The sequence below is a fragment of the Serinus canaria genome, chromosome 2 (assembly GCF_022539315.1).
Source record: "Serinus canaria isolate serCan28SL12 chromosome 2, serCan2020, whole genome shotgun sequence".
NCBI lineage: Eukaryota > Metazoa > Chordata > Aves > Passeriformes > Fringillidae > Serinus > Serinus canaria.
The window spans coordinates 120330612-120355393 of NC_066315.1; the positions used below are offsets into that span (position 1 = coordinate 120330612).

Consider the following 24782-nt stretch of genomic DNA (forward strand, 5'->3'; position numbering starts at 1 on the left):
TTCTTTCTTTGATTTCTGGATACAACAGAAGTGCATTAGGATACATCTGTGGGCTCTGCCTTCTCCAGAGTTCTGTAGAAAGAGGATAGAAACAATAAATTGTGGAGAAAAAATGGCACAGCAAGGAACCCAGTAACAGATCTGTGAGGATGATGGAGTCATATGTAGAATGAATTCAGAAAATGAACAGGCTCTTGTATGACTAAGAATAATGAGAGAGCTTCCGTATGCTTTAAGGCACAAACTGATGGCATGGCTGGTAACTTTAATCAGGCAAAATGCTCATTGTAATTGGCTTTTAAAATAAAACTATCTGGTCTGGCACACATGCATTTACCCAGGACATTCCAGTTAATTAGCATCAGCCAGAAATCTCTCTTTCCTGTCCATATGGAGTTTGCATTTTGAGAACTCGAGGAGGTGGTGATGGCAGAGAAGAGGAAGATGGGAAGGATGTTTTTTTTCCTTAAGCTACAGATTATCTACCACTGGTCAAAAGAGAATGTAAATGTAAACCACAGTTCCTCTTTAAGGCATTAGTGGCCATTACAAATTCCCTTGTAATAAACTTAAAATGCTTATTTCTGAAACTAGTAATGTTCAGCATGTTAATACTGAAGCTTTAACAGAAGCCAAATCTTATAGTAAAAAATACTATTAAACTTTGCCAAATTCTTACTCTTACCATTAGGAAGTCTTTGCTCATATATTTCACCTAAAGAAATTCTGTCCATCACTAAACTTGGACAGCTTTAATTTATGAACTGCTCCTTGATTTCTTTCATGCCTTGTTTAGGAGGTCAAAGGCTGGATGAATTGTTTTGGTAATCCATGTATGTTCATCTGGCAGCTGGCTGACCTGACAAATAATCTGCCAGAAAACAATTCAGATCTGAATTTCCAGGCCTTAACTGCTCTGTGGTAAAGTGCCCAGACTGCTCCTACCCCGCAGCAAAGTAGTTGTACCCTTCTTTCATTAATCAAATGTTATTCATTCAAACTGAATGAAAGAGCAGTATCCATTTGCTGCAGGATATATATGCACACACAATTATGGCTTAGCTGTCCAGTCTGTGCAAGTCCATACTTCAGTTTGCCTCCTGATAGCGTGTTTACAAGACTACATCCTAAAGAGAGTCTGGGAATTTGGAATGAATGTGTCAGTCAAAGCATCCACTAACCTTGTGCAAGACTAGAACAATACTCCCCCTTTTCACTGAGTATCAAAAACCTTTCTTTTCTGTTACACCTTTGATACAGAATTCCCATCAGTCATTTGTTCTTCTCTAGGTTCTACAAGAGACACAAAAAAGAACTTATTTTTTTCTCTAAGCGAAGACAAATCTCAAACTGTCCCTGGATGACTCCCTTGAATGAGGCTATGACTCAGGTTTCATTTGTTTCCTGTCCTGGTGTGCTCTCTTTTGACACATCCACAAGTTTAGTGATGCCTGGAGGAAATAAACAGGTCAGAGCTGGGATTTCTCAGAATTTGTTTTATTTCTTGATGAAAAGGCCAGTAAAGTATGGTCTCTAAAAAGAGTACAACATTTGTTAAATCTACAAAATGTAGAGCCTTGTGGGTAGGGCTCTGCAAAGACACACATCCCCCTAATTATTAATCACTAGTCAAATATCTGCTACAGCTAATGTAGAAGCAGGGTCTTGCCTGAAAACAGCATAAATAAACTCAGGGAAAACAGCTCTCTGCAACCTTCTAAGTCCTTACACTATGACTCTGGCCTTTTCAATCATACTTGGCTTTCCTTATATGTAAATACTAAGGCAATCAATCACTGGGAGACCTGAACCTCAAAATTTCTACAGTACCTCATTATTATTCTTACCTGCTGGATGTTACTTTACTCCCTACTGCTTTGTTCTCCTCTTAGTCTCCTTTAAAACCACACTACAAAGGTAGAGCCTCTTGGCAGCTTCTGATGAATGCCTTAATGAACATAAGGGTAAAATATGAGAGAAAGGATTTGGGAAGTATGAACTGCCACGGTACAATGGATGATGAATATTCACTGTAATTATAATTTATGTGTAATACTAGGCTATATGCCCCAGAAAGTTGCTTTTTAAGAACCTGAAATTTAAGAGCTTTATCAAAAGGTTTTCAAATATTGAAATGGTTTTAGGCTACAAGTAATTAAGAGATCACTCATTAGGACAGAAAAGAATGCTTCTGTTATTTAGAAAGAGGCATTTGTATTTCACTTCTTTTTGTCTCTGTTTCAAGAAGCTTGTTGATATGCTACATACATTTACTGCTGACAGCATGCTTGCCACCATACTAAGCAGTTAAAGAAATAAGAGAAAAATTGCACTTTCTCATCATAACCTATTTTCAAGAGTATTTGGTACAAGAGAAAGCTTTCACTTAGCTATAGCTTTAGAGAATGAGGCAGAACACTTACTGATACCTTTTAGCAGCATTTACAGATACAAAATAAAAAGCTCAAGCAATAAAAGAAAACCAAGAAGCTGCTATTAGGAACCAATAACAGTTACCTTCTTTTCATTTAAATACATGAAAATGTATTTAAAATCTGCTATTTGAAAAGCAGATATTTACTTCTGTTTGTGTGAGTGAATGTAAATACTTGGAAATATTTATCTATTTTATTACCATAAATGACAAAAGCTAACAGTAACACTGTCCAGTTACTCTTGGTGTGACTCTTGAGACATGCTCAAACAAACATGTATGTGAACAACAAGTGAGTGGGTTAACTGGTACCACACAGAAAAAGTGCATCTGAAAAAGGTACCACATACACTGAGCCTGGAAAACATCTCAGACATGATAGCAGATGAAATCATCACAATGATGTGTGAACCTGGTGGTTTGCAGGAGTTTATCTGGGATAACTGAGATTTAGTTAACACCTTAGAATTTAAAAGTTGTTTACGTAATGAGAATAGCTTTTTTTTTTTTTCAAATGTATACAAATATGCTGTATTTGACTATCTTGGAAACAATTAAGAGAATTCAAAATTTGGAGTCCAGAAAACGTATTTATTTTTTGCTAGGAGCTAGCTAACCAAGAGACGTTTCCACACAGAGAACAGAGTAAGTAAACTTTGAAAAATGCTTGGCTGTGTCATTCCACACATATATAGCTTCACTTGGGAAAGGGATACAAACTCACCTCTTCTGTAAATAGAATAAAAGTTTCAAATGAGAGGAAAATAAGATCCCACACCTTCTCTCCCATATCTCAGCTGCTCTGTCAGCAATGCTACTTCAATTCCCGTGGCAGGGAGTAAAAGACACCTGAGAATTCTTGATCTGGGTGATTTTTTGGTGTCAAATTTCACACTGTCAGATGTTGGCATTTTCACTCAAGTACTCTAGTAATTGCTTTATTTGAAGGGTTTGGCAGCTTTTTAGTAGTTTCTTCCCAAATGCTTCAATTATTTGCATGGCTAAGATTATAACTTTACTTATGAATGGTAGGATGGCCTGCTGCTGTAAACTGGGATTTCTTCAGCTGATGGAGAATGAAATAATGAGATAATAAAAAATGAAAAAGACTTGACTATGATAGCAGTAAGTATGGGCCAATAATATAAATCCACAGGAGATGTAGTACTGAGGTAATTCCCAACAGTGAAAAGTACATTTTTTATACTGTTTTAAAAGTAGTAAAGCTTTACTACTGGAAATAGTTCTGTTGAGTTTTGCCAACAGTTGTGGACTGCCATGTTTAAAAAGGATGGATTTATATCAGGATGTGCACAAAGAAAGTCTGCAAGACTGGTAAAGGAAATGAAGATTGGAATCAGGTGAATAATTCTTGACTTAGGCACTAAATTAATACAAAAAGAGGTCCTCAATCCCCCCAACCCCAAAACACATTCTCTCTCTGCAACCAAATACTTAGGAATAAAGGAGAAATCAAGTATTCTACGAGGTAACTGGCAGTAAGGATTTAGTAACAAGTTATATATAGTGACCACTTGAACTAAAAATTGAAGTAAATAGGTGTGTTATTAGAAAATGTTGCAGAATGTTGTTCTTTGCTTTTTTGGGTCATAATAGCCTGCATTCACTATATGGGTGCATTTAAGATAAGTGAGTTTGTGTCTGAAACAAGGATGAGCAGAAAATGACAGTAAGTGAAAATGAATCTCAGAGCTATAATCTCGATTAGCATGCGAGTACAGGCAGATCCTGGAGAAGTAATAACAAGATATGACTCAACTCAATTTGACAGGTGAAAGAAAGGGCAGACATGAAAAGACATTAAACTGGCAAATGGAGTTCCATTTTATCTATCCAATTTCAAGCTAAAGAGCAGTACACAGAAATATGAACCTCATGGAAAGGCAGCAGAAAAACAAGGCAAAACCAACTTTACTTCTTCTGTAGCAACTTCCCAAACCCCGTGACAGATGAAAACAGGCTGCAATGCTGATGTAGGTGGGACAGACCTAATTCTATGCCATTGTGAATACAGAACTAATGTTCTACAGAGCACCCCAGGCATACCAGAGAAAGATTCCCTTGCAGGTTATGTATGTCTAATGGCAAAACATTCTCCAAAATTCAGACCTTAGCTAACCAAGACTGTCAGGAATTCCACTGGACAGTAAAAAACCTACAGATCTTCCCACTAATAAACACATTATAGAATTAATCCAAATTCCTGCTGATTTATCATTGCTGAAGTCTTTGATACTGTCCTGAATAAACTATTCATCTGAGGCAAAGTTATATGCTTGATACTGACTTTTCAACACTCAACTGTTTTCATACAAAGAAACAGTCACCAAATAATTAAAAACTGAGAACAAAATCTCCTTGAACAATGTGCACTCCTCATGACATACACATGACTTCCTTCTGTACAAAAGACAACATTCAAGATGGAATCAGCACTTCAACTTAACACAGAATCTTTTCACTGCAATAAAACAAACAGCCCCATAAAACCCCAATCTACAATTACCTGGTTGGTAGAAATTTGGTGAAAGTTCTCTGGCAACTGCTCTTGCAATATCACATTCCTGGCGAGCAGCCTGAGCAGCCTGATCCGCAGCATCAGCTTTAGCTCTTGCGTGTGCGGTTCTGTAGAAAGCAGAAAACAGTTCATATGCACAGGAGTCCTGCAGCAGGTGCATCAAGCATGTGAGAGCAAAGGACCTCAGCTACCATACACTGCCCTGTACAGTGCACTCTTAGACAAACTGCTGTGAGGAACTGCAAATCAGTGAAGCATTTCAGGATCAAGTCACTATTCCTCTCAGCCCTTCAGTCCTGTTCATCCTTGGATCACATTTACTTGAAGGAACACAATTTACAGCCCAAGCTTGTAATTAAAATTTCTAAAGAGAGGGAAAGGATAGTATCTGACAAAAACACAGGATGAGGATTTATTTACATGTTACCAGCATGTGTACAGAAGAGCACAGAAGGTCAGACAGGCCACCAAACTGACTCCTAAACAGGGTTCTGGGACTTCAGGACACATGGTGTTGCAAGGAACTGAGGAATGTTACCACCTTTACCACATTTCAAAGTCAATGCTGGGTGCCATGTGAAAATTTCTGAAGGGCAAAATTCAAGTATATTAGCCCAAAAAATAGGAAATGTCTTCCACAATCAGATCATGTTGGTAAGGAATAGCCTGGAAAATGTGTTTAACACTTCAATAGGCTTTTGTAGAAATAGGAACTGTCCTAAATTCTTGTGACTCACTGAATTTCAAATCCAAAAACAATCTGAAAAGGCAACTTTTCTGAAGTCAAGACAACAATATGGAATACTTTGGTACAGTAATCTGCACTCTGCTTCCACTTTTTTCCTCTTGCTATTTCTCAAAACCCCTCAAGAACAGCTTCTGCAAAGGCCCCTGATTCCAGACTGCAAACTGACAGTTGTGTTACTGCAGGTTTGCATCACTGCATGTCCCATCTTCTCTCTCCACTTCATTTTCCAGTCATCTGTTTAAAAGTTCCTGATGGTAGTGATCTCTCTGTGCCTCTACAGCATTAGCACATAGCCTAGAGCTATGAAATGGCTGGTTAGAACTGAGGGGAAGCTAAACATGGTAAACCAGCAGAATATTTTGAGATTCTAAAGATATTACTAACATTTCTAAACCAAATACATTAAATCTCATCACTTTTCTCATAACATTCTAGTAGAAAAATGACAGAGAAGTAAGAAAAGAATTAGTTAACAGGACAGTAGCACCAAATTTTATCCCATGTGCCTGGTAATAGCAATGAGTAGCAATTAAATAAATGAAAAATTCTAACAACTTCACTGTAAAAATTCAGTTTTATTTTCAAGATATAATGAAGGGTTCTATGTGTTTTAGTTAAAAGAAGAATTAAACATAAGCATTAATCAGAATGAGCATCGAGCGATTAACAGTATGGCAGACTTTGCATATCTAAAAGGATGTTTAATCCCATAGGGTCTAGTATAAACACAGACATGAAAAAACCACATAGACAGTTTCATCTGTGGTGCCTGGAGAAGATTTATTTAAGTTACATCCTCCCTAAAATGTGTGTGTGGATAAATGTTGAATGTTCTTTCAAAGCTTAGCTTGTCATAATTTACTGTATAAATATTAGCTCATGCTGCCTTCTTGAAGGTCCCCCTAGGTGTGTGAGAAAAAAGATAATGAGCAAATGAATTGTAACACCTTTGTTTTGTACTCAGGATGGGAGAAAGAAACTGTTAATAAAACCAAATCCACTGTATAATCCCATATGTGTTCTGTGCAGTTCATGAATGGGTGCATGGTATGTGCCTGCTTAGTAACAGTAATCAAACCCGTTCTTTCTCTACAATCATTATTTTCAATTAGATGAGCTATTCTTAGCTCCTGCATAATTATGCCTATGTAGCATAAACCTAATGAAGCAGTCCTAGCACTGGGACATTGTTTTGTGAGACAATAATGTAGTCTGCTCATAGATAAACTAGACACTGGTCATCTTTTTGTGATGAAAGAACAACCAGACTACTCCCATATAAAAATAGTCTAATACTATTGCTTCTGCTAAGACAGACATTTTAACAGCTAATATACTAAACAACCAGCACCAGTAAAACATACTGCCAGGACAACACATTTATTTATTGATGCCTATGAATTTTCCATATTATTATAAACAAGAAGCAAACAGACATTCTGTTGAGAAGTACAGGATCAGTTAGTTAAGGAATTAAGCGGTGACAGGAGTGAGAAGCCAGTGTAACTTTGTCACATGACGCTGGGCAGAGCAGGTCACAAAAGGAAGAAGCCAAAGGAACAGAAGGTAAATGAGCGCAGCTTTCCTTGGCTGCCTTATCTCACACCTCTTTTTTCAGCTCACACTTCCTGCTATTCTGGCCCTTTTGTACCCTGAGTGAGGAGCTCCAGCCGAGCTGAACGGGAGCCAGCGCTGCCAAGGCATGTCCCAGCAGTGACACACCGGAGCAGAGCTCGGCGCTGAGACACCAGCACTGCAGGGCAAGGCACACGAACATGTTTCTGCTCCAGAGCAGGCCTTCGTCAGCCAGACTGAAGAGTGTGCACATGCCTGTGCTGAGACACTTCCCTGACAGCCTCTGACAGCCTCTTCACCGCTGACGAGCGGTGACAAAAGCGACAAGAGCGGGGGAAAGCGGCAGAGCTGACCCTCCTGCAGAGAAGAGCAGCTCCGTGCCCTGCCCCGAACTCTCTGCAGGCTCTCTGCTCCGGGCAATTGTTTGTTATTTATCACCTTGGCATTTGGCTGCTTCTCTGGCTAACTTCAGCAGCAACGTGGGTTTTATCATCTCCATTTGCAACTGCATACTTAGATAAAACTTAACTTCTTGCACGCTTAATTCTAAGCGTCAGACTCAAATAATTTTTCTGCTGCTATTTATTTCCCTGGGTTGTTTTTTTTATTCTGACTTCCACATTTGATCTTTCTGTATGTTTTCCAGATGACTTGCTTACAATTACTGCTGCTTGATACTACATTTTGTCTGTACTTGTTTTATTCTGCCTTGAACTGACCCGCACACTATCAGACTAGTATTATCAGAAACTATGGAGAAATATTTTAGCTTTGAATGACAATGTTTGTAAAGGAGAATTATCCAAGCAGAAATAGAATCCATTTGCTCCATTTATGCTTCCTACAGTTTTGGAAAGGTTTCTTTACCTTTCATTTTGGGGGTAAATTTGTCACTGTAAGGTCTCCGAGTTTTGTTTGCTATCAGCAATTATTCATAGAAATTCAAGTCTGTGATATATCACATCAAAATGACCCACAACTGAATGACCACCATCTAACTGAGAGCTGGTTTTTTCCCTCCAGAGAACTCTATGTCCTTTGCTATGAGAAGAGATCTTTATGAGAACTCCTGAAAGCAAAACTCAAAAAAAAAAAAAAAAAAAAAAGTCTCCTTTTCTCTCCCCAGCCAAGAAAAAGATTGTGGTAGGTTTTTTCCAGGAAGGATTGATCTCATGTTTCAGCAGCAAAATAGAAATTATGCAGGAAAAAAGGCAGCAATCCACAGATTGCAAAACAGTATAGAAAGATAAGTAACCTGCTTTGCAATGCTGCATTCTAATTCATAGCAAAGGACCTTTATTGATATTTTATTTAAAGTGAACGGGTGGCTCTTTGTAAAAAAATATTTCTCAGCAACTGTAATACCTAATACATGCTAGTAACTTTTGAATTACCGTGTGGTTATATGTGTATTTCTCCTGGAAAGTATTAGGACTTCCATTATTATTCAACATGATGTGACAAACACACACTTGAAAGCTTTCAAATGAATACAAAAATTAAAGTATTTACCAAAATCAAGTCATGTTTAGAGGGACAATCTACCACTTCACTAATGAATGCACTGAGATGGTAAATTTAATGAAGACAGGGGCTTCAAATTAAGTTGTATCCGTGGCAGGAATCAAACTGTACTTATATTAAAAAGGAATTTGTAGCTACAGCTCATGGGGAGTCCTGGTACCACATGGCAGCATGTGGAGTCCCTGACAGACACCTGTATATCTGACACCTGGTAGGTACCAGATAGCACCAGTCTCTGTGATCAGTGAGTGAGGGCTGGGGGACCAATGCCTGACTGAAAACCTGAGAAAACTGCCTACCAGGGTCTGGTTTTTAGAGCAGCCTAAGTTTTCTAGACTGTGGGACAACTGGTATCCCCACTGATATATTTCTTTTCTGTGTTCACTGAGTAGGTAAACAGGAACACATCATATTAACTACACTCAAAAATTATAAACACAGAGACAGAGGCTTCTTACAAGCAGCTCCTTCTTTCAGCAATACTATGGTCAGATTTCTATCTATTCATGCATGAAAAAAAACCTTGAAGGAGGAGTGCTGAGGTTTGAAGAGCTTAAACAATATTATCTCCCTTTTTGCAGCAACAATGCTTATATGTAATGCCATGTGCCTGGAATGCATTATGTAATGTTTATCTAAATTTAAAACCCATTTAGAACTGTCCATTACCCTCCAGATTATTTTGTATTTCCATGGTATCCTTCAAGCACTTGTAATGCTGCCTCATTCAGAGTCAACTAAAAATGTAAGCAGCATATGTTTACTTTGTTTCATTCTTCAGATTTTATTAAACACAGTGAATCCAGCATAAAGCTTTCCAGGAGCTTGCTTTCTATGTCTTAAAATTATAAAAATAATTCTGCTTTCCATTTGCCAAGTATATGACACACAATTATGCTCCTATCACATTATCCTAAATTAATAATATTTACAATGTTAAATTAACAGATTTCCAAACTGTAAGAATAAAAATATCAGTAATGGCCAAACCCACATGAAGTTCTGAAGAGATATTTTTATTAATGACAGGTATCAAGTTTATCTGTGTTACATTATATGTTGTGTATGTAATGTTACTAATTACCATCCTTCTTGAATCTGGAATTCTCTAAAAACAATCCTACCTTCCTAAATTCTAAAGTGCAGTGATTGTTCTAGGAAGCAGAGAGTATTGTGCTGAGGTTTTTTTAACATTTTCTCATTTGTTTCTATCTGTCAGAGAAAAACTTTGCAATCTGCAAAACCAAGTGCTGGTAAAATTGGTACAGAGATCCACAGAATTTCCAGGTAAAATGAACTGGAGAGAAAGACTTTAAGGGAAGTTCTTTGATAGATGAAGTTTTTCCTTGCCCCCATTTTTTTTCTATATTCTCCTGATATAATATATCAGTAATGAATGCTTAATATATATAGAACATCTATGCATTTTTTAACATTCCAAGTGAGAGACTGGCATTTATCAAGTGCTGTAGTCATTCTTCTCAGCTTCTTTCAGTGCTAATACTGGGTGAAAACCAATATTCTGCTATGGTAGAATTAAAAATACATACTTGCATGACTGTGTAGAGCTACCTAAGAGCTCTTGGCTTCATAACTCTCAGCAACTCATTGCTGTAATAGCTTAGAAGTGAGGGTAGGTCACTTGCTGAATACCAGCAAGCAGTGGGGGTGTCTGAGAGAAACTGAATGAGGAAAACGACTGACTAATAGATAATGCAACACAAGAGCTTCACCTCAGTAAGTGATTTAAAGCGATCCTAAACTCTATCCTGAATTGACAAAATGAGACATAAGCCCTATGCTAACTTTACTTTATCAGTCTCCTTTGAGCTTTACTGATTTTCAATCTCAACCAGCCACTGCTTCTTTATGAAGTGACTTCACTCACTAACTGGACTAGCTTGGTGCTACCAGTGAGGTCTGATGTAGTACAGCATGAGCAGATCCATTATGCAAACACTGCTGGCACATCAATCTCTATCACCTTACCTAATGGATTTTGCTTCTCAAAACTCCTCCTTCCCAACCTAAATTAATTTCTCATAGTTTTCAGTCCTTACTCAGAGGAACTTAAAAAATATTAACCTTTAGTTCATAATGCCTGAAAAACTGAGGAAATCCCTTACACTTGGCAAGCAGCCAACCTGGTCTCAGTACTTGAAAACATAACCTGGGGCTAATGACTGGTAAACCAGATGTCAGTTTTAGGCATAAATAACAGCATAAATAAATTGGGTCTATGTCCACAGAGATTTATAGGCTAACAGTGCTTTGTGCCAGACATCATACTTTACAAAGTATTTTGCCAAACACTTCATACACATGTAAAGATTACGGGTCCTATACCTTATCTTGTTTGCCTTGATTTAACATACTAGGACTATTTTTTTTAAGGTTTCTGATTTTGTACCCTACAGCAATGTATTCAAACAACAGCATAAATTACATGCAATTAATGAAGTACATCAAAATGGATCAAAAAGCTAACTGTGACTCATTGAAAAGCTTAATGCAGAAGCCAACAAAGAGAACAGCTGACCATGAGCATTTTACCTTAGGAGTTAGTTTCTTTGCTCCAGAATTTTTTAATATTTCACTTTAGAATGTCACAATAGAAGCTAAAACATACTGTGGTAGAGCTGTACCACAGTACAGAAGTTACACAACTTCTGAATTCTGAAAAACCCCAAAGACAATTTACTGTAACCTGAAGTTACTGTAATCTACAGCTTACTGCAACATGAACTCCAAACCCCACTGTGTTTAAGTGTACCAAAACAAAACCCTGGGAAACAAAAATCTAGCCAGTATTGGAGATGGTCATGGAGAGCAGCACAGAAGCAGATGACACCCTGCTGGCTGGTCCCAAACACTGCTGCACATGGAAGTGTTACTGTGCACTTGATACATTTAGAGACAAAAATCAAGTATAAACCAAGGAATTTGGTTTTGCTGTACTACATAATCCAGCACCCATAAAACCACTAAGGGAACAATGCCCAGCTCATCCACATTCCAAGAAGGAAAAAGTAGTATCAGGACCACAGAATAACTGTGGATCTAAAAAGACAAGCTTTTTGACTTACACTTCTTGAGCCTTCTACCTGCTCATCATTGAAAAAGAAATAAAACCATTGAGCTACACACAGGTATCTGACAGTGGAATATTGAAGACATATGGGGAAGAAAAGTGCTTCAGACAAAGACATAACTGCTCCCATGATTAGAAGCTGAATTTGGGCACAGTCAATCTGGAAACCTTGTGGGTATATTTTAGAGAAAAAAAAGATGGATACTTCCAAGCCTTTGCAATAATATTAGGCACTGTAATCAAAGTGCTCTTTAATCCATTTTCTGAGAAGAGAATTACATAGTCTTTTGTTTACAGGAAGCGAGATTAGTTGACTTGGGGACTGTTTACATTAGGTATTTCAGACAGCTGACATAAGGGCTCTAATCAGCTCATTGGAGACACCCATCTTACTCCATTAAAATAAGAAACTTTTTCAGTTTGGACCTCTGAACTGTACAAATGTCAGACTCCTGCAGTGGTCAGCATGTTTGTAGGCATATTTACACGTGCCCTGCTGTGCCTACAAATATGGCAAACATCAATCTATGTGCTTGCTGAAGAACTGGCTGTCTTCTTATGCCAAGATTTAGAACATATTTGTATTCTTCAGACCTCTAGGGTCCATACCAATCAACCCAGAACAGCCCAGCAACTCAGGAGTGCCAAGGTACTAATTTCTGTAACATCAGTCACAAATAAACAGCAGTTCAGAAAGATTTTTTAGGTGAATGAAGGACAGCACCCTCAAAAGAATGTATTTCTGAAAATCCACTTTCAACAACTGGCATAAATTAGTTCAACCTCCCTAGTTTGTCCTTCAGGCCCTCACTCTTGGTCACCTGTTTGGAAAAAGCCTCACATCCAGATGTCTGAATTTACAATTTACATTTTGAATTGCTGTTAGCATCACGAGAGAGGCTGCTTTACATGGCACTCTCCTTAACTTCAGGTGTCCCACTAGCCTAGCATTACTTATATGCACACCAGATACTCTGCTGCTGTAAAAAGGAGATGGCTCTTCATGTGATGGTACTCAGACTACTCTGTCAGGAGTTTGAATGAATGAGTTTTGCTTTCCTATTGATTTACTTGACTATAGCACTGGCAGAGAAATCATGGAATCATTTAGGCTGGAAAAGACATTCAGGACCATCAACTCCAACCATTAACCAAGGACTTCCAAGTCTGCCACTAGACCACATCTCTGAGTGCCCCACATCCAGAAGTCTTTTAAATACCACCAGGGATGGTGACTCAACCACATCCCTGAGCAACCTGTTCCAATGGCTGGCAACCTTCAGGTGAAGGAATTTTTCCTAATATCCAGTCTATACCTCCCTATCACAGACTGAGGTTGTTTCCTCTTGTCTCACTGCTTATTACCTGTAAGAAAAGATTGACACCCACCTCGCTCTATGTTACAGATGGCACAGTCTTCAATTTGATCAAGATCAGCACCATCCCTTCAAGCAGAATGCAAGTTTTCCTGTGGGAAAATTTACACTTTGGACAAAATACACTTTTGTGTACCATGCTTATTGGGGGTTTTCCCCCATTTTTGCCAATAGTGGGTCACTGACAGTATTTTTTTTTGTCACATTGATCTTGAAGTGTATTTCTCTATCTTACTTTACAGGACAGATTGTATAATTATTCTATTTTACTACCAAGTCTCCTTAGTGAGCACTATTTTCTTCCAGTTCCCTGACCTCATAATATTAATTCCTGCAGACAGGAAGGAACTATTTTTTGAAAGGGATAAGGGAATAGCTGCAAACAATTTGCTGTTTCCAATCACTAAAGCAAATTATATTATTTGGCTGAAGAGAGCTTCTGAATCTAGCTGGAAGCATGAAAAAAGATAACCACTCGAGCTTCAGCTGCTCCTGATGACATGGCTAAGTGAAGAAATACAAAAAGGAGATAAATATGATTCTCCTCCCTTCATCACAGCTTCATGAAAAGAAGAACTTAATGTAATCATGAAGTGCACAGTGAAGGCAATCCTACTCAAGGAAATAGAAATGCATGGACCACTGGGATCATTTGCTTAGATAATTTTTAAGCAATGTTTAGTGCATTGCACTTACCCCCACCACAGATTTTTTTTTTTTTTAAACTGTTCTCCATGTGGGACAAATGAAATAAAATGGTAAGTCTGATGACTGCTATCATCAGTACCAATATCTGGAAGCTGTTCTACACTCTAAAGTATAAGAAAGCAGTAACATTGTTCAGGGATACAACTAGATGAAAAATAAGAAAAGCTTACAAGAAGAGATTGGGATTTTTTTTTTTTGTATACAAATGGACTGTTTTTTCCTTTAAAAAAGTTCTGTTTTTTAGTGTTCTACTGATTGCTGCCACTTTAAATTACTTAAAAAATATCAGAAAATATGATATCAAATGTCAGTAGTTAGAATTTTTTTTTTGTTAGAATAGTTCTAGTTAGAAAACTTTTGGAAGCTCTATTAATCAGTAAACTTAGAAAAACTGTGTCAAATGTCATCCATGACTGTGTCTGTATTCCTTAATCTCTGCTCTATACAGTGTCTACCTGTTTTTCAAACTTTTTTTTAATATTTCAAGGAAAAAGAAGTCCACAGTGTTAGAGATATTTTAGCAAAGAATGCCAAAGCTTTTGGAGAGTAATATGTGCAATCTAACACCAACAGCTGATCTCTCTGAAAATCAAAATATATGTAACTCGCAACACACTTGTTGCATGAAAGCTACATTCCCAGAAATGAGAGGGGAAATGAGAAAAATTAGTTAAAATTCTGAGGGGTTTACTGGCTTCAAAAAGTGCAAGATAAACTCCCCAGTCATGAGTACTTCTAGGAGCATGCTTCATGCTTTTTCTAAGTGACTTTGGCAGTCTGTACTTATTATATTGCAGTTTTGGGACATGCTTAGTGTCTTGGTGGTTATTTGGTTTTCTCCATTACAAAAGCTTCAGCACACACATTTGCTTACATTTGCTCAAAATAAAGTAATATTATGAAATTAAAATCTTCATAACAAATGAGAACAGAAAGGATACACTGACCATAGAATAAACATAGAAGAGCTTAGTGCATAGTGCAAAACTGTCTAGAAAATAATACAAAATGAAAACACTGCCTAGAACATAGTTACGAACAAAACAAATTTTTATGAGATGTGACAGTGGCATTTATGCACTTGTAACTAAAAAAAAATGTGGTGTAATGAAAATATTTAAATGACAAACATAATGCCATGAATTCAAATAACCTGTGGCAATATTACGGGTTTTTACTTAACAGATTTTAAAAATCTTTGGGCATTAAAATCCAGTGCAATACTCTCAGCCTTTTAAAAGCATTAACTGTGTTTAAATTTACTTTTCTGTGTCCTTAACAATCTAAGAGCCAAAACTAAATTGGGCTTATCTTTCTTCGCATGGTTCGTTTCTGTTCCCTGATTAGGTGCCAGATGTCCAGAAGAAAAGCATTGATAGAAAAATGTCTAGCAAACCACTCTGGAATAAGCTCTTCCTTTTTCAGTTATTTAAAGATAACTGTTACAAAATTCACAGGAATATGTGAATAACAGAAAACACACATATATTACAGTTCAGCAGCTTAATTAAAAAGGGCCTAAGCTCTCCATGAAAGACAAGTACTCAAGTGTAGGAATGGCTGTAAGTAATCTGCCTTTTCTCCAGGCTGACAGGTATGAATCAGGCTGTTCATATTATATATTAAACATCAAGAAACCAAACAGGTTAAACAAGCGGAGGAAAGACTTTGATGATCCTTCCATCTGTAAACATGTAATTCCTCTTAACTAAAGAGCACTGCAGATCTGCAGATTGAAAATAACACCAGATCATTTCAGACATAGGGCAGCTGACAGCTATTTCACAGGTTTTGCTATCTCCAGCATGAAGGAAATGCAAAACCTGAGTTTATGACAAATGCAGTTAGCAGCTTTAAAATAACCTCTCATATACATACCCCGCTCCAACAAATATCTATGCATATGTTTATTCTCTGTAGTTATCCAGAATGCTGCCAGTATAGCTTTGAATAAGCAACCACCATGTCCTATCAGCTACCAGAAAAACTGAAAACCCAGGAATGTTGCTCTGTTCTGGTTCACATGGGGCTGATGATCTTGCCTAGATGCCCAGAGGCTTTTGTGGCATCCAGAGACTGCTGAGAGTTCACAGCAGCTTATTTGTTCCTGCTTAGAGCAGCCCTTGACTGCTTTGTTCAGCTGAAGCCATGCAGATCTGCCCAGTAAAGTTGAGGATTTGTTGTTGTATTACATATTTAGCAGTAACCATTCATGAAAGCAACGACTCACTGCAGATTTATGAAAGTCTACTGTTTTAGACCCTCTGAACAGAGCTGGTCATGGTCTATTTGCTCCCTTTTTTTTTTTTTTTTTTTTTTTTCCCTTCTTACCACAGGCCTTGTCTGGAGCCCTGACAGTTTATTCCAGTCTCCTCTAAAAAGCAAGCTCTTTCTTCTCTGAGTCACTAATAGCAGAATCTTAGTGTAAACACTAGTGCATACCACGGAAAAGAAAGCAAATCCCAAAATAATCAGTCCTAATGTCTCTTTGACCTCTCTTCACACAAACACAGATTTATCAGACTTTCCAAGACCATCTGAAGGTTGATGGGTTTTACTGACACAACTGTGACCCTGGAGCAGCTGCTAAGACAAGAATCTTCTATCAGGCAATCCCATGTGCTCCCTGTCCCACCTAAAAGCTGCTCCTACTGAGGCCAAATCTTGAGATCTGGTGCTTGAGATCAGGATTAGCAAGCAATTCCTGACCCTCAAAAATGAGTCTCCTAGAAAAGTTACCTTTCTAAACTGCAGGTATTTGAGCTTTTAAGAGCATCAGAGAAGGGCCACATGTTGCTACCTTTTGCATAGGCTTGCCAGAAGCACTGGACCTGCTCTATCTGCACTGAATAATGGTGCTGCATGCACCCAGCAGTGTTTTCCAAAAGTGCTGGCCATAACTAAACACACACCCATCCAAGTCCTGCACTGCTGTGTCTTCAATAAATAACACCACAGCAGCAAGTGCTGCTACTACAGCAACTCATGCTGCTGACAGCCAGGGGTAACTGCAAGGGTCTGAACACCAGGGAGTGACAGGAAAATATTTGCACCTGCTACTTTTCTTGAGGACATTAAAGGAGCTTCACCATGTCAAGGCATGTATCTTGGCAGGGAAAGGGCTGATAAATCCTGGGAAAGCAGTGTCCTGGAATAACCCTGTGGGCTGGATGCATTATCCTAGGATCACAGAATCATGGAGTGGTTTGGGTTGGAAGAGACCTTAAAAATCATCCAGCTTCAATCTCCTGCCATGGACAGGGTCACCTTCCACCAGACCAGGTTGCTCAAAGCCCCATCCAGCCTTGCTTTGGACACAATCAGGGATGGGGCATCCATAACTTCTTTGAGCCACCTGTTCCATCATCTGACCACCCTAACAGTAAAGAATTTCTTTTTAATACGTAATCTAAATCTATCCCAAAAATCTCCTACATAAACCTTCCACTTGAAACCCTCTGTCTTATCACTACACTCACTGATAAAAGAGTTCCTCCCCTTCTTTCCTGTAGCCCCCTTCTGGGTACTGGAAAGCTGCTTTAAGATTTTCCTGGGACCACTGTTTTCCCTGGGTTAAATCACCGAAACAAGAACTTATTTGGTCAGGTTGTATACCAAGATGGTCCTTCCTAGGGTCTGTACTGATCCACCTTCACCTGAATATATATCTTATTTTATGAATCCCATGGGGAAATATGAAGGTCATCAACTGGGAAGGCTTCAGTCATGCCTCAGTTCTTCTGCTGAAGCCTGCATTGCTGGAGGCTTAAAGGAGGAATGGAGGACATACTTTAAGAGCCACTGGAAGGGCAGGGAAAATGAACACATGCTTTCTTGGAGAATTTGATAATTCAATATGATCAGTGCAAGGTAATTCAGAGATTAACCCATTTTATGTAATTAGCAAAATAACAACAGTAATAAAAATCTCACCCTCAACAAATGTCAGAATTCCAGCTAGATCTACTGATGCAGTGCATGTCTGCTGAACATGGAATATGACCTCATGTTATGCTTAGCTGACACTATTGAACAAAATGTGAGGGTTTGTTCCATGCAGCAGTCTTGCTGCTCTGGCACGAGCAGGCTCCAGCAGCAAGTGGATGCACATGGAATATGATTTCTCACTGGAAAGGTGAAATCATTTTGTAAGAAGGAGAGACTAACTCTGCAATCTTATTAAATAAATAAATACGTAAATAAATAACATTTTCACTCTCTGTGAGAGAGATATCTAATGCAAGTCCTTCTGAAATGAACCAAACTTTAGCTACAAACTCCAGTGCTTAGAAGACTTGCTGAACCACTGCAATGGGTTAATTTGCCAGCAGTTATGAAGAGATCCTTCAGCAGAGGCTGAAATTTGCTTTTGGCAGTTTCTTTCCTACCTCATATGCAGGTAAGTCCAAAATCTTGCCAACTACTTTTGCTTTAAAGATCAACATTTCTAGTAGCAAAGCCCTGTTTTCAGTATTCAAATACTAAGAAAATAAGATAAAAATTACCTCTTTTTGAAGGGTCAGTATGGGAGCTAGATTTCTACCTGACAATCAAGCCTGGCATTGCACAGAATGGGCAGACATAGAAAGAAAGCTTTTAGGAGTTCTTAGGTATAGGATCTTCATGTACTTTGATCAGAGTTTATACATGCAGAAACTCAACCTTTCTCTAAGTTTGTCAGGAAAGCCCTCACTGCAGAGAAAAACAGTATCTTTTATTCACTTTTAACAGATTTGAATAACGATTCAAATGGCAGTGCTGTTCAACTCTGTAATATCTGGACAGAAAGCATACAGGTCACACTGTATCAGGTATCACTGCACTGTATTTCTCTCTTATCACTTAGCTGACTGGGCCAAACCAGAAGAGAGTGCCTCCATATGTTTTACAGAGAGCGTGTGCATCATGGGAAAGTTCTAGATGCAGCATCCTTTATTGATAATTTCAGATATATTCTGCACTACCTCTGTAAAAATGCCAGAAAAATGTATTAATCCTACACTTTCAACATGGTATGATAAAATTAAGTATTACCAGCCTACAAGTGAGACAGCATAGGGAGAACTTTGGATTTTTTTTCTTTTTTGGAGAGGAAAGAAATTTGAAGGAGGAAAGAAATGTCTTTCTTATCCATCTTGAGAAAATACAGATTCCAGTGCCAAGAAAGCAGAATCCTCATCTAAAGATCTTATATGAAACAAAAGGGTCAATTTTGTTTGAGAAAGACTTCACAGAGAAAAAAAAAAAAGTCTTTGGAAAAGGTAAAGAAATAAAACTGGTTTTGGCATGGAAAATTGAAACTGAATGGACTAGTCAGGAAAAATGGCATTTAAAGACCCAGCCATCTGAGATTCTAACAATTAGTCTGGAGGGAAAAGGACAAGAGGGGGTCTGAGAGACTGTATTTTCTAGTGTTGGTTAAAAAGAGTTACCTGCATTTTTATTCAATCTATCAGGTTACCCCAGAAACAAGAATTATGCCAAAGAACATGGAAAGCTGACTCCCACAGCAGCAAGACAGAAACATTTGTCATAATGTCTGCAATGCTGGGACAATTGTTTTGCCAACTATACAGTCCAGACTAGGAAATGTGTGTCGCTCCCCCACTGCCCAGGGTGAGAGATCCCAGTCCTTTTACTGAGTCTATGGTACCAAATCTCCGGGCTCTAAAAAGGTCCCACTTCCTCCAGAGCACCTGGAGCTGCACAGTTACATGATAAATGGTCAGGATATCCAATGTGTCCATTTCTTCCTGCAAAGCTTCTTGGCTAATGCTGGACCCTTTTGTTTCATCAACACTGAGGTCTTTGCTGTCAAGTGAACAAGGTGTCTTCCCACCCTACATGAAATGGTCATTTCTTGCCTGCAGGACCTAGCAGTCAGCCAAAGAGCTGTAGCAAAACTGAAGGACAGCTTCCACACAGAAAGGTCAAGTTATTTGGGGTCCTTGTTCTTAGAGGCTCTTGCTTGTCAGAATGCCTCTAACACCACTTAGGAGGCTCAACTGGAGTCACTCTAAAAATATTCAAGCTCTTTTTTATTGCCTTGCTCTACAAATCTCATTTCTTTGGCTCATGCTTACTACACTTTTTCACTGAATCCAGCAGTCACCCATTAATATGGAAGATAACCCTGCATGACTTCCCTGATGTTAACCATGCACGTATGCCCCAGTCTTCTGAATCTCCACACTCATCAAAGATGTGTCATGAGACCCAATTCTTCTACACACACACACACTCCTCAATGGTAAAGCCCTCTGAGGGTAAGACTGTTGTCTCTCACTGGTGCAGACCAGTTCTCAAAAGATGGTGGAAAAAGTGAAACAGCAGCTGACAGCTGAATTGCCCATTTTCAATCAATCCTGAGAAATAGTCACAAGACACTCTCATAAGATGCCAAATAAGCTGGGCTTGGGTAGACAACTCAGCACAGGGGAAGAGCTCCCTGTTCAGTGGGGAGGGCAAAGACCACAGAACCAAACCTCTTCCAGGAACACCATATAGGTATAAAGTGCACTTGGTACTACAATTTTTATTTGGGGTGGCTGCTGTCTCAAGTTCAGTGATGGACCAGATTAAGTGGATCTATCTCCCTGTAACTGGGATCAGTGATGAGTTTTACCCATGCTGCAGTAGCTATGGCTAGTGATGTCCATGTTGGAAGCATCAGTGGTACTGTCATTCTGAGATTTTTATACCTCAGCAGGGTGTAAGGGCATCAGTACATTGCTAACTCTTCTATTATTCTGTGACATTTTGCTCTGGCAGTTGGGTATCAGCCCTCTCAGTGGTGTACTTAATGGACAGTAATTGCTTGCAATCGAAATGCTGGAGCTTGCTTAGGGTTTGATGAGGCCATGAGCTGCTGCAGAAGACAGGTTCAGCCATCAGCCTCACATTCTGTGAGTTACAGCAGATAAGGGCAGACATACAGGACATCTGAACATGCAGTTTCCCTAGCAGAAGAATTGTTGACTTTTTATTGTGCAGGAAGTGTATGTTAATTACAAGGTGGACTAAATTTAAAGTTTATGATTATCTAACTGGGGGCATTTGAACCAGGGAGTAATAGACCAGGGCAGAGTCATGATTCTGTATGTTCTGGAAGGTTTTGGGAACACTTGGGTCGCTAACATGAATTTTCAATGTCCACCACATTCTCTCACAGCGAGAGGGAAATAAGGCCCCTTCCATGCTATCCTTCCACTTGCAAGCTTTACACATCTTGTACTTTGCTATTCTACATGGAACTATAAAAGGGCTAAGATTCAGAAGGTTCAGAAAATAGGCTGCTCTTAAAAGCCAGCTGACCAGCTCCCACTGTCTAACCTGGCTGAGGTGTGTATGTGCTCACAGTGACACACACCTGAAGAAGAAGTGCCATCTGGTGAGACTGGAGAATGATGTTCTGCAGTGTTGCTGCTGAGTGAATGAGATTTTTGCCAGAGTATGTCAGAGCTGAATTTAGCCCTCTTGGAGATGGGATAATTAAGCAAAGAAGAGTCCACCTCCAGCTAATTACTTTTCCTCCTACAATATATCTGTATGAAAGAGTATGAATTACATCTAACACAAGCTTTAGAAACTTTGACAAAGTGATCTTTGGAATCCAGAAACTTAAATACCCTTACTTTTAATTTTTTTTTAAAGAGATATTTGGTATCCACCTGTCCTTGAATTAAACTGAAGTAAAAAAAGCATGTTATTTGGATCAATTAACATGGCATAATGCCTAATAATCAGTACTAATGCTATCCTTCTTTTCTCTTGAGTGATCTTCTTTCCCACATCTGAAAATTATTTCAGAATAAGTTTTGTTTTCATTGTAAAACATAACAATTATTTTGAGTAAATCATGAAGCCAGCTGCCTTCTCTGCATCAAATATTTTCAAAACACACTAGGAAAAGGCACTGTTATTCTGGAAGTGCATGAATGAACTACACAGTTATTTTGGAGTATTTTATAAATAGGAAATTTTACACAGCTTAAAAATAATTTCGTAAGGAAAAAAATCTCTGCATTGGTGATGTCTGTTGATTTACCTACTCCAAATCATTTTTTTTTTAAATAAAACACTTTTTTTTCCTGTCCCTTATTATAATGCTTTTTGTATGGAAAAAAATGTTTCTATCTCGTAATTTGCTGTGATGAAAGGCTGTGGAACACAGATGCAGTACCACTCATTTCAGATAAAAATATTTATGAAAGATCTGACAATTTTTCTCTCTGTTATCCTTCAGACAACAATTTTTTAGAGCCCTTAAAAGGAACAAAGCATATGTTGTTTAAGCAAGTTCCCTGAACAATGGTATTTGCCTCTTAACAGTGTCAGGCTTGTGTCAGAGATCAGAAATGTTAAAAGGCAAGAAGACAAACAGGTTAGTAAGGAAACAAAACATGCTCAGCAACAATTAAACTGTGAAAGCAGCTAACTGCTACACATGGGGACAAATAGCAGAAATGCAAGTATCTGAGAGAGAAACAGAGTGAATATGAAGCAAATAAAAAGTGCAAATCAGAAAAATGTAGCCTTTAGATAAATTTTACCAATAAATCTAAAAAATAAATGATAGACCTTAGAAAATTCCCTAGTACCCAAATGATCTTTGATATGGGCCGGTTTTTGTCTTTATCCTTGAGAATTATGGAGGCAAGAAAAGCACTGAGGACAGTCTCTGAATTCTGGAGTTGTGCTACATCCACTCAAACAGAACACTGCATCCTTGACACTTAGGGTAGAGGAAAAAATTCAATTCTTGACAAGGGTCAAGAGGGAAAGAGGTTCCTGTGTATGTTTGGGGGTTTTTAGGTGGTGATGGTTGTGATTTTTTGTGTTGGTGTTCACCTTTTTGTTTAAACACCAAAGTCTCTAGCTTTAGGTGTTGGAAGCTATACATTTCAACCTATAGAAACAGACTTCTCTGTGAAGCACCAACAGCTTCTCTATCTTTACTTACATAGGTGGCAATGAGAGAACAGCCTCCTTGTGAGCACATTTATCCTTAAAATGATCAAATTGGTAATTTTTAAAATTTGTACTTTTTAAACACAGATATTAAATTAACATATGGATTGTATCTATTATATAATTACATGGTTAATAAATTAATATATGGAAATTGTTTACTATTGCAGCTGTATTTTTTAATCAAAACCATCAAGAAACAGGTTAGAAATAATCTTTACATATCACAGCCCCAAAGTCTATTTACCACTATACCCATGAGAATTTGAATTAATGAAAGGCAAAAAAAGCAGCATATTGCCTACAGAAAACAAAGAGAATTTACCAAGAATATACAGGGCAACCTGTGCTCACTTTCCCAATTTGAGTTGAATGAGGTACAGTTATCTTATAGCCTTTGATGTGGCAAATATCAGTTTGTTTTGATTTTAAATTATATTTATCTTTTATTGAATTAATATTATACTATAAAAAACCACGAACATGGTTTCAGAAACAATAGCAACTGAAGTATTAAAACACCCCTTGCTATTGCTTTAAAGGGAAATAATATAGAAAGAAATACTAGGTCCCATGTGCACAGTCCTACTGTTCAGAGGATTCTCTTCTCTGGCTGGCATTTTGCCTGAATACATTTTTTCCAGGTCATCAAATTCCAGATTATAGTCATACAACAAAGGAACACACTAGATCCCTTTAAGGGACTGTGTAGGAAAAAGAAATCAGGTAAAACAAGGCTATAGTTGCATGTATGCTTAAATCTAAGGAAAAGCACAGCTGAAAGGAACCATCTTTTCTTCCCCCAGTCTCAGACAGCCACTCCTGAACTCGGATCAGTCTGTGTCTCATGTCTGCAGCTGATTCCTGGTACTGCAGGCTAAAACACACTTGAAACCACAGGCTTCAAGATAGAAATAAGGAAGTGAGAAGCTTAAGCAAATAAAAGGGCTTGGTATAAAGAACAGTCAGCTATTTTTTCATCTCTGGGGGCTGCTGAGTCTCGGGTCATTCAGCTCCTGTTCAGGGAAGAATTATTTCTGGTTTTGTAGGAAACACTACCCCAGAAAATGCAATAACAAAACATGAAGCAGCTGCTTCTCTTTCCCCAGTTTTTGCTCCAAATGCTGGGTTTGTTTCTAACTCTCTGTCAACAACAACAACAAAAAGGATCTGTACATGACACAAAGTCTTACTCTGGTCTATCTGTGTGATTGTGAAATATGTGAATGGACTTTGTACCTCCCAGGTGGTACAAACAAAATAAATTCTTTTACAGGTGCTCAGTTTGCACTATTATACTGGTGAGGGGAAATTATGGAATGAGCTAGCTCATGAAATGAAGGTGAGCAGATTCACAAACTAAAATATGATACTACCTAATAAAGTCAGGGAAAGCAAAACAAAACCTGCAAGAAGCCTGTAATGGCTGTTTTGGCTCAGGCAACTGTAGAATACACTTTCTCAGTAACTTCTCATCCTCTGCAGCTGGAAGGAAATATGGCATTCCTCACTTCCATGGTACACTTTCTCTCAGGCTACTTAGTGAACTGTGTTTTGGCCAAAAGGATTAATACTTTGGGAGTCATGCAGTAAATACTTCCAAAAGATCTAAGTAATTCAGTACTTCAAGGCACTGTCCTCTAGACTTGAGTGGGCACAGATACCCTGCTTACTTGAAACATCAATCCAGTTCCTAGTTTGCCTCCATAGGTAGTGCATTTATGTTTATACTGTAACTTTCACCACATCCTTTAAGAGACTGATCTACTGAAAAATGATCTTTGACATTCTTTAGCAAAACATCCCTTACTGCAAAT

The 24782-nt window shown here is 38.3% G+C and overlaps 2 protein-coding genes across 6 annotated transcripts in view; both read right to left on the reverse strand.

The window, feature by feature from the left end:
* RPL7 (ribosomal protein L7) overlaps positions 1-24782 on the reverse strand; it is an 886137-nt gene that overhangs the window by 424755 nt on the left and 436600 nt on the right. The gene's annotated exons all lie outside the window — the stretch shown is intronic.
* The window catches only part of JPH1 (junctophilin 1), an 82613-nt gene that overhangs the window by 22689 nt on the left and 35142 nt on the right, over positions 1-24782 (reverse strand). For all 5 annotated transcript variants that reach the window (XM_050970282.1, XM_050970281.1, XM_050970280.1 and 2 more), the window contains exon 3: positions 4962-5080. In XM_050970282.1, coding sequence (XP_050826239.1) covers positions 4962-5080 — 119 coding nt within the window. The remainder of the gene's footprint in view (positions 1-4961; positions 5081-24782) is intronic.